The following is an 11,063-nucleotide window of genomic DNA, read 5'->3' as shown; positions in this document are numbered from 1 at the left end:
TTTCGTTTTAGGTGAGCTGACCCCTTTAAGTGTTTCCTGTAATGCAGGTCTCGCAGTGGAGAATTCCTTCAGTTTTTGTATGTCTGGAAAAGTCTTAATTTCTTCTTCATATCTAAAGGAGAACTTAGCTGGATACATTATTCTAGGCTGGTAGTTCCTTTTACTTAATAGTTTAAATATTTTATTCCATGCCTTTCTGGCTTATAAGGTTTGCACTGAGAAGTCCTAGGATAATCTAATGGGTTTACCTTTATAAGTTACCCTTTTTTCCTCCCTGGCTGCCTTGAGAATTCTATCTTTATCATTGGTTTTTGATAACTTTAATACAATGTGTCTTGGTGAAGGCCTTTTTGGATTGAGATAAATTAGGTGTTCTGTTGACTTCTTGAATTCCAGGGTCCAGCTCATTCCTTAGATTTGGGACATTCTCATTCACTATTTGTCTGAAAATGCTTTCTAGTCCCTGCTCCTTTTCTTCACCTTCGGTAGTGCTCATTATTTTATGTTTCCTCTCCTGATGGTATCAGCTAGTCCTTGAATTTTTCTTTCATTAATTTTCATTCTTTAGTTTCTCTCTTCTTCCTTCTGATTTATTTCTAGATTTCTTTCTTTGATAACACTAATCTTTTCCTCCATTTGGTCAACTCTATTTCCTAAGCTTGCTATTTCATTTTTCAACGCTTGCAGTGTGTGTTTTTTTAATCTCCTAAGGAGATCTGTTCTGTTCTTTCTGAGGGTTTCAATCTCCTTGCTCTGCTCTTTTAGTTCTTTTAACTCTGTAATTGTTGATATGACTTGTTTTGGAACTCACTGAGATTTTTCAGAAGTACCATCCTGAGGTCTCCGTCATTAAGTTACATATTTCTATGTCTGTAAGCTTATTTTCTGGAGATTTTTCTCTTTCTTTCTGAGAAGCCTTGTCACCTTGGTTGTTCATGGTGTTTAATGGACTATTTTTCTACCTGGCATTAATGGAAGTATATTCTGCTGTTTTTCCAGAAAGAAGCTTTATAATATAAAGGTCTCTCTTTAGCCTGTTGCAAAGAAAGCACTTTTCTTTTGGTTTCCAGTAGGTGGTGTCTAAGCCTCTTGGATCCCTGCTTTATATAAAGCCTTAAAACACCTTTTAAAAAATTTTTCTTGTAGATTTTAATCACCGTCGCTACTCTCAATTTAAGTCCCTGTCTGTATTGGCAACAGTTTTGGTAGCATTTGCTCAGATTCCCCTGGAGCTCTGCAGTGATCAGTCTCAGAGGGTATGGAGGGAGAGGCCCTCTGGTTTGGGAGTTGGTTTGGGAGTATGGCTCAGCCTCAGTTTTGCAACTAGGGCCAGTAATAATCAACTGTTGGTTCTCTGTGGTCCCGTCCCGCTTCTGTGTCTTCTGCCCTGATGACTGGGCCCTCCCGCCCAGCATTGGGGGAGAGCTCACAGTTTTGGTTGAATTTGTGCCATCCAACCAAAACTGTGTAGCTATAACCAAATTGGAGAAGTATGGGAGGAATTCGTTATTCCAATCAGAGTGTCTGCTACAGTGCCTACCTCTTTCCATCCCAGATGTTTTATTCCTCCTCTTCGAAGTGCTCATTGTAATTACTGCAGTTTATGTGTACATATATTACATATTCTCTCAAATATCAGCATAGCTTACTTTAGGTAGTATCATCAAACTACTCCAAGAGAGGCATTATAGAAAAGGCAAAGGTATATTGGCATAATTAACCACGTGCTGCTCCCTATCTAACATCAGTCTTACCTTAGACTTTGAGTAAAAATATATGTTCTAAATTATCTTGAATCCTCTCTTGGAGTCAACATTAAACATTTTCTTTAAAGCAAGAACAGCAAAGATAACTTCAGAAATTATTTTCAAAAGAGCCTATCTTGCATTTCTCAAAGTAATTTTATCATTCGGCAAGCTCTTAAAAGTGAGAATTAGTTTTATTGCAACTATTTATGTGGATTAGCTAAATAGAGTTATTTTTTCCCTGTAGGACATATGATTGCAGATGAAGTCCAAATCTTTGTGGAACTATTTCAGAGATCAGAGACTAAACAGTTCCCACTACCCCCCCCCACCGCCACCAAAAAAAAAGATGAAAAGGAAAAAGAAACCAATTCGGTGATAGATATAGAACCCCTAAACTCTAACAGACTCCAGGCAAAATGATAGTCTTCAAAATCACTTCCTGATTGTGTTGACTTTATAAAGCTACAGTTTTTCCTGGTGCATGTCTTAGAATGATTTCCAGGAGGAACTTATTTCTCACTGGGAAATGATAGTTTCTCTCCAGTAATCATTCAGCTTTGTCTTTTGGGAAGCAGTATCTTCATGCAAACTGTGCAGTTGGCATCTCCTTTTCTCCAGATTAATTGGCAGATACACTCAACTGTTACCCTAGGAGGCTCTGTGCTCAGCTAAAAACTTAAAATCGTATGGCTGCAGGACAATTTCCTTTCTAAAATTTGACTTACGTGGTTTTAATGGTGCAGGTAATACAAGCTTAGAACTATTTAACAAAAGAAGGTTTCAGAATAACATTTATTTACTCCTCAACAGAAAATCAGCCATTAGATTTTTTTTCTTTCTTTCTTTGGATGAGATGCTGGTTTATGTCTCAGATAAGGAAGACTTATGTAAGAAGAATAGATCTTAGAAGTTAGAATAATATTGTAAAAGGCTTGTGTGTGTGTATGTTTATAGACATTTCTCTGTTGACCAAGCAAGTCAGAATTTAAATGAAAGATGAGAAAAAACATGAAATGTGATGAATTGAGAGATCTCAAAGGAATTGGTCTAAAGCTAGAAAAAAATGCCATCAGATTAAGAATGGCTAGAGTTATGATCATTTAGAGATAAACTATAAAAATAGGGACAATTTTCTGAGCTCCCATTGGGCTCATTAACTCATTATTAACTCAATTTAACTTCACAACAAAATGCTAAACTTTCTGTGCCTTACTATGTTGCTTTCTATCTAGTGAAGGGCCTACTTCTTCTGACAGATGACAGAACAGGAGGGTATCTTGTCTTTCTCTACCAGCATTTTGTAGCTTATTTAGCTAGATTAGTTTTCTGTGTAAAAATGGAAAATTAATTTCTGATATCTGCATACATATCCAAATAGTCATACATTAGGAAACAACACTTTAGTCATTTGAGATTTGTAATTTTCCACTGGGTGTTGTTGGACATGATAAGCACTCACTCTGAGTACACAGTTCAATATATTCAAATACTGTTCTCGGAGTCACTGTCTATAGTTCACCCCAACTGTAGACAGGATGAGCACTTCCTAGGGCACTGGCTATTCCAGTGAAATCATCACTTCGACATTCCCGTTCTTCCCCTCTCACCACCACCCTTCATGGAGAGCCTGCTGAGGGTGTGGGGCAATACATGTCCATTCTGGCTGTGTGTTCCTACCTGAGTGGTGACTACAGTCTCCATAGTTGTAGGACTCAGAGACACACTCAGCTTCTCCTTATAGCTTTTTTCTCTTTATAGCTTTTGCTCTTTGCATGGAAGAGTAATGTTGGGGAAATAAAGGGGCCCGATGCCTGTGGGAATATGACTCTTTCAGAATAGTATAGATTTAAGCAATTTCACAGTCAGTTAATGGAGAAACAATAACTGAATTTACCTTTTTCTAAAATTAATAAGCTACTTTCTTTTCGTAAATAGCCATAATTTCAATAGTAAATAGTCCAAAAGGACGTACTGCAAGTTAATTTCATTGAGATGAACTGAAGGTATCCACAGGATTTAATGAAGCAAACTCATTATGTTTTCAAATAAATTCTTCTGAGATTTCACATCAGTATAGCCATCATTGTTTTTGATTGCTTTAAAAATAAAATCTAAAATCTAGAATGCTATGTGTCTGGAAAACATACCCAGGAAATGAATAAATCATGCTTTTTGGCAATACAGAGAAGAGTGCCAAAACTTTTGTTTCTCTATGCTAGTCTTCCACTGTTGGTCAAAAGGATTACATATCTCGGGGTGCAGAATTTTCACCTATTGAGTGTGGTGTTTGGAGTCTTCAGACTCCTAGTGCAGCTTTAGCATTGTAGGATAGAGGCTAGCTTCTTGTGCGTCAGTGGCGTTTGATCACACTTTTCTTTCACCAGACCAAACGTTTATTCAGGTGATATTTGATGCATTAAAGAAGTCTATTTAAAAAAAAATGGCCACCAGGTGTTTATTTGTTTTCATTATACTGGAGCTGTAGTTTGAAAGCTACTCAGAAGACTCAGATTTTACTTCCCATTGTCTCACTAATAAATAGTTTTAGGCAAGTCACTTACTTCTGCTTTACTTAGTTTCCTCACCTGAAAAATGGATACTGCCTTTGGGAAAACTCAAACACTATAATGTACATGACAGCATGCATCCATTGAGGGCTAGTACTAGTATGCTAATGCTAATGTTTTACATCAGGCCATGTCCTGGTCCCTCAGGTCAAATGTTTTCTTCCCTCATGATGCATACTCAATGGCCCTAATCAGAATGTTTTTCTATCTTTAGCTGCTGGAAGTGGCAGAATTCACAGAATCATGCTATTGCTCTGATAAAAATCTGACTCCCCTTAAGAAGCTTTGGAATATTGAATTCCTTTACATATTAGATATTGACTCTGAGGACTCCTGAGAATCAGAATCAGAAAAAAAAAAGTGGGGCATTGCTATCTTACAAGATTGCAATATGGGTTATTAGGACTGTAGTAGATAACTAGCAATAACAGTAACAATAATAACAACAGCAGAGCAGCAATGATGACGAAGAGCTGGCATTTACTGAGCAATCCTGTGCTACGTAATCTGAGGCATTATCTCACTTAATCATCATTACAACTTTGCCAGATAATGTAGTTTCTAAAAGTGTCTGTCACATAATTATTCCTCAATAAATACTCTAAAATAGTTCTTCCTCCTGGTGTTCAAGATTCTCTGTGGCCTGACACTTCATTTCCCATCACTGCCAGCCTCTCATTACCCCCAACAGGACCTTAACCCCTGAAAAAGACTCTAGCCATCAAGCCTCTCTGTCTACCAGAATTCTTCTCAATGATCAAGCTACTGTCCATATTTTCCCTTCTTCAAGATCCTCATTACATTTTCTTCTGCCTATTCCTCTAGTTCACATTATAATTTTGACTTAGTTAGTTTAAAAGATTCTAGGAGCAGGTTTGTATGTTGAATTTATTTTTCAGTCATCCTCCATGTCCAGGATATTGCTGTGTATGGAATGTGAACTTAATGTGTTGAAATAATGAAAGGATGAAGACAGGGGAGGGAACATGAATATAACTGGAGAGAGAAGAGAGGCTGTGTATATGTCAACATGGGAAACAATTGCAGGTAAGAGCTAAAAATAACATAGACCAATAAAACTGAAAATGTGTTTGTGTTTAAAGATGTATGATGCTTACCCATGAAGATTATGGATTCATCATACTGTCTTAAAGCTAAAATGGAGCTTCTGATTTATGAATCATCATTTAAATTTTTATAAAAACCCACTTGGGCAATGAACCTCAACAGCAAGGCATGCTAATTGAAGAATGATTTCTTCTACCTCGTGCTGTCTGAGCACAGCAAGCACATGGAAAGGATAAGAAGCCCTGGGACCACTGCGGCACAAGGTCAACATTCCTCCTTCTTGTACTTCATTTCTTGTGTGTCAAGTGTCACACTCTGCCAGCAACTGAGCTTGGTGACATTAGTACGTGATAGCTCAGCAGTTAACTTTGTTTCCCTCACCATCACACAAATGTGTACGGCTGCCAATTTAGAAGCCACCCCTTAATTCTCTAAAGAGAACTACAGTAGGCAGATCTTGAGCTAAAGTGTTATGGAGAGCATTTTTAACTCCCGGAGACAGCCTCTGCCATGTCCAGTGATGACCAATTCACAGCAAGCACTCTCCATTCCATAGTTGACTGCTCTTTCTGGACTGCTCCATGCATCTTTCCTTGCACACTGTACTGTTGTTTCCAGGTTTATAACATTGTCAAGTTTAGTGAGGACAGCCCACGGACCAAGCTCTTTTAGTGCCATATGCTCCAGTGGTGTGTACGCTAAAAAGTGCAACCACTTGCTGCCAGCCCACCTCCAGCTTCTCTACATAAACCCGAACTTCTCGCCCAGATGGCACCATTTTACTGGAAATACTTGTGAATTTTTTTAAAGCCGTGTGGATGAAATGGAAAATAATTCCATATCCTACCATAGTAAGACAACTTACTTTCTTTTCCCATCAGTGGACATACAATGATAGGAAAGAGTAACTATTTCATTTTGGTTAAATACAAGCAATACACAATAGCTCAACCAGCCTGTCTTGGAGGGTGAGGGTCTTGCTTTATAATCATGTATTCCTAGAATCCAATCCAGTGTAGTACAGGAAAGACTCAATATATGTTCAACTCATAGTTTATTTATTACTTTTAATTACACCTGCTTAGTTCTCCTTTTCAGTGTTGTAGGCTTATAAGTGTGTGTCTTCCAGAACTCTGTGAGAAGGGCCTTGTTCTGCTGTCCTTTCCACCTCCTCCCACTGAGCTCCTGCCTCTGCTAACACTAGACAAATTACTTAAATTACTCAGGTCTAACTTTCTTCAACTGTATTAGGGAAAAGACATAAATCTGCAGGGTAAACTCGAAGGGCAGTTATTGTGAGCTCAAATAAGATACATAGAAGTCAAATTGAGCTTTGTAAATTATACAGTGCTGGGGAGGCATAAGAATGCAGGAACTGGGATCAAACTTGGGTTTGAATTCCTGCCATACCCTTTATAACTGTATTACTTTGACAAACTTACAAAATTCCTATAAATTTTTGGTGACCTCCTTTATAGAATAGGTACTAATATCATACAGAATTGCTTTGAAGACTAAATGGGATAAAGCATGTGGAATGTACAGCAGAGTGCCTGACACAGGGCGTGTTTTGAAATAAATAATTATTGTTATTGTCTTTAATATGAACCTTCTCAAAATAGGGAGATGATGCCATGACATTGGGATGTTGGTAGATCGAGGGGTTTCTGTAGTAGGAGAGGGCAGGCTCCATTCTAGGTCCCTGGTAAATGTTACCAGCCTTTGGGGATGGTAACAGCTGTAGCTCCCACATGAGTGATGGGGACAGAGCTTGTTTCTCTGGGAGCAGGGACTTTTGCTACAATTAGTGCAATTTGTAGACATTTTTGTTGTGGGCGGTCATCTCTCTTATTCTAATATCTGATGACAGGATTTTAATTATAAGTGTTTAAGCAATTTCTTACATCCATTTGTTACAAATATTTTTTATAAGCTAAGAGCAGGCTACCACGCAACATTTTATGATTACTTAAAGATGCATGTTATGTTATATTGTAATTCATGTATCATTCCATTCATATTCTTGCAGTGTGTTAGGTCTCAGCTTCATTTTTTACTCTTTACTGTTTGGAGGGAGAAAGTTGAAAGAGTATATTCAAGCTAAGTCAGGTAAATGCATCCCTGGGCATTAGCTAGAAACTATGTTCTTCTCTACTTCCTGTGCTAATTTGTGACCTCCACCCACAGTGATAGGTAAGAGTAATTACTATTTCGTTTTGATTAAATATAAACAATACACAGTAGCTCAACCAGCCTGTCTTTGAGAGTGAGGATCTTGCTTTATAAGAGAGGAAAGAGGAGTTAGGGAACATGAGATAAATGAGATGTAGTCTCTAGATCATGTGAATTTTATTAATTATCTCAGGAACTTTATGAGATTGGTATTCCCCATTTTATAGTTGGAAAACTGAAGATCAGAGTTTTTAGTGACCTCTCCAAAGTTTATCAATTGGAAGGAAAAATGACTAGAACTCAGGTCTACCTAACTGTGTAAGGCAGAGAAAATTAATCTGACCTCATAAAGTGGAGAATATGAGGGTCACAAAATGTGAGAAGTCAAAGAAGTCTAAAATCTTTGCTAGTATTAAGGATTTGGAGGGAAAAAGTTGAAAGAGTAAGAGATCAGTTTGTAAAATGCATTTTTCAAACATAAACCCATATTTTTAAGAAGACAATATGTAACATAGCATTTCAGGCTTGCTCAATGGAAACATATAGCTCTATCTCAGTAAGTGTACTCGCTTAGTATCTATGCCTCTATAAAGACTATGCTCTGTGCATTGGCTTTACACATTTAATCACTTTCTAAAGCTCATGGACCATTTACTATTTGACTGAAAACTGTAAAGGAAAAACATATTTTTAAATAAACCCCTCACTCTCTAAATTAAAACATTGTTTAGTTAATACAGCATTGAAATGGAAACCAAAGGGTATTGACTCTAGTACCAGTCCTTACAATGCCTTCATCCAAGCACAACAAATCTGTTTCCTAATAAGAAGAGAGGAGAAAAAGGACCATTGGGGGTGGGATGGGGGACAAGGGCAGTGCGAAACTAAGAGTGACGTGTGTCAGAGATTTTGAGTCAGGCCATCCACTGCCTTTATCTCATGTACTGCCAGTTCAGTTTTACTATCCTCATTTAACAGGAACTGAAACTCGGGAAAATTTCATACTGAGTTTAGCCTCAGGACTTCACATTAGACCACACTTTCCAAAGGGAGCTAAGACTGTTCCATCATTTCATGTTAAAGAAGTTGCTCATGTGGAAATCTTTGTCTTGAATCAACACCAACACAGTGATCAATGAGTACCATTGATATTGATTTTATAGCCAATGCAGAAGTGGTTTTCCATAAGGAAGCTCCTTTTAAATGACTTTAATAAAAGTCGTGGCCATAATATTGAAGAAATCTAGCTCCTCGAAGGTACACGGGGCAGGGATGAATTAATTGTGATAAGGTCTACAAATCTGAGATGTGTAGAAAATAATATATTATGGATTTCCCCAACATATATTAGCATTTGGTCTCTGATCTAATTTGGAACATTTTATGTGCTACAGATCCCTGAGGAAGCATTCTCTAAGTAAAAAAAATCCTCTTAATTCAGTTTTAGTTGAAAATGGAGTTGTTCTAAACTATGATGATGGACAGAAATTTAACTTTGGGTGATGAACGCATAATGCAATATACATATGATGTATATTTTAATTGTACACTTGAAACATATAATTTTATTAACCAAAGTCACCCCAATAAATTAATTTTAAAAAACTTCATGTTATAATGGAAAGAATAATTTGGGCTCGAAGGCAATCTTTCTGACCTACTTTGAAAATTACTCTCTCCTCAGTTGGAAGATAAAACAAATTATGTGCTTTAAAACTCTCTCAAGATGAGAGGAGAGAAAACCAGAATTCTTTCTCGCTTACTGTACCAGATTACATTTAATGCTATGACAGGTATAAGGGAAGAACTTGGCCAGCTCTACTTATATAGAGCATTTAAAATGAAAAACTTAGTTTTGTTTTAGCCACTGAAACTGAAAAGACCTGTATTATATGCAAATCTGTTGAAAAGATCTATACTATGTATATTTATTTATCTACTTATGTGGTTTTCTTTATCTTTTAATTTTTTAATTTAAATATATTTCTATGCAAAGCTAAATAAAGTCAGAGGTTTTTCCTTATTTTTTATAGAACCCCTAATGTCTAGAACAGATCTTTTACATATTATACACTCAATAAACATGTAAAGAATAAGTGAATGAAAAACAAATTCAATAACCCAAAGACTGTTGCAAACACAATCACCTCATGGATTTGACATGAAGATGGAGGGAAATGATCTTGGTTCTTGTCTTTTAGATACACTAAGATGAAGACAGCGACCAACATTTATATATTTAACCTGGCTTTAGCAGATGCTTTAGTTACTACTACCATGCCCTTCCAGAGCACGGTCTACCTGATGAATTCCTGGCCATTTGGGGATATACTGTGCAAGATAGTCATTTCCATTGACTACTACAACATGTTTACCAGCATATTCACCTTGACCATGATGAGTGTGGATCGATACATTGCTGTGTGCCACCCTGTCAAGGCATTGGACTTTCGCACGCCCTTGAAAGCAAAGATCATTAATATCTGTATTTGGCTTCTGTCTTCATCTGTTGGCATATCCGCTATAGTCCTTGGAGGAACTAAAGTCAGGGAAGGTAAGAGCAGTCATTTTCATTTCGTTTTTTAAAACTTAATTTCTAATTAAATAAGCTCTTGATTTGGTAGGATACACATCTAGAGGAAAGGCTAAAAGACAATGGAAATATAATGCCTAAATCCATGTAAGATGAGAAATAAAACAATTTTGTGTTTCCACATCTATACACAAGATAAGATAATGACATAAACTGAACACAGAGGCTCAACCTATCTCCTACTCTGGAAGTCCTTACCGGAATCTGAGGGGTGGGCATGAAGTAAGGAATCACAAGCATGTGGATTTTTGAAACATGATTCCATTGTCTTCTGGCAATTCTGATACACCTTTTTTTCTCCCTAAAAAGAATCCTGAATCATTAGAGATGTATTGCTCTTTATCCTCTTCTCCTTGGGGGTTATTCTCCACGTCATCATCATAACAGCTACATTTGACTGTAGGCCATTCGAAATCAAGTTCATAGATGGATGGTTATACAGATGACCAGAACCATTAGATTTTGGATATATTAGTTCTTACCCCATGCCAACAGGATACTTGATGTTTTCCCTGTATTTCCCTGTAGGACAGTGGTTCTCACCCTGGACTTCACATTGGAGTCATCTGGGTACTTTAGAAAATATTGCTGCCTGTGTCACAGCCTGGAGAGTCTAGTTTAGTTGACTTGAGGCACAGTCTGGGTGTCAAGATTTTTAAAATCTCCCCAGTCTGACAGTGACCTGTAGTCAAGGTGAGAACTACTGTTCTAAGAATTTTGCTTTACTAGTAAAAGGTTAAGGTGTAAATATATCTTTGGTCTTAATAGAAACTTATGGGAGGAGGGAAGTAGAACAATTATTTTGGACTTTATAAATGTTATTTATTGCCTTAGCAGTTGTCTAAATGCTCCAGTTTGTTAGAGAGGTTCATGAAAGCGGTGGGTACAGATAATTGAATATGTTTAGCAGGGACT

General features: G+C 37.2%; 1 protein-coding gene across 1 annotated transcript in view; it reads left to right on the top strand.

Annotated features, from left to right (window-relative positions):
- Positions 1 to 11,063, top strand: part of OPRK1 (opioid receptor kappa 1) — a 29,853-nt gene that overhangs the window by 11,383 nt on the left and 7,407 nt on the right. The window contains exon 3 of the mRNA XM_015598632.2: positions 9,757 to 10,109. Within this exon, the coding sequence (XP_015454118.1) occupies positions 9,757 to 10,109 (353 nt within the window). The remainder of the gene's footprint in view (positions 1 to 9,756; positions 10,110 to 11,063) is intronic.

This window comes from Pteropus alecto, unplaced genomic scaffold, assembly GCF_000325575.1.
Source record: "Pteropus alecto unplaced genomic scaffold, ASM32557v1 scaffold87, whole genome shotgun sequence".
Classification (NCBI taxonomy): domain Eukaryota; kingdom Metazoa; phylum Chordata; class Mammalia; order Chiroptera; family Pteropodidae; genus Pteropus; species Pteropus alecto.
This window is presented reverse-complemented; position numbering and strand designations above follow the sequence as displayed.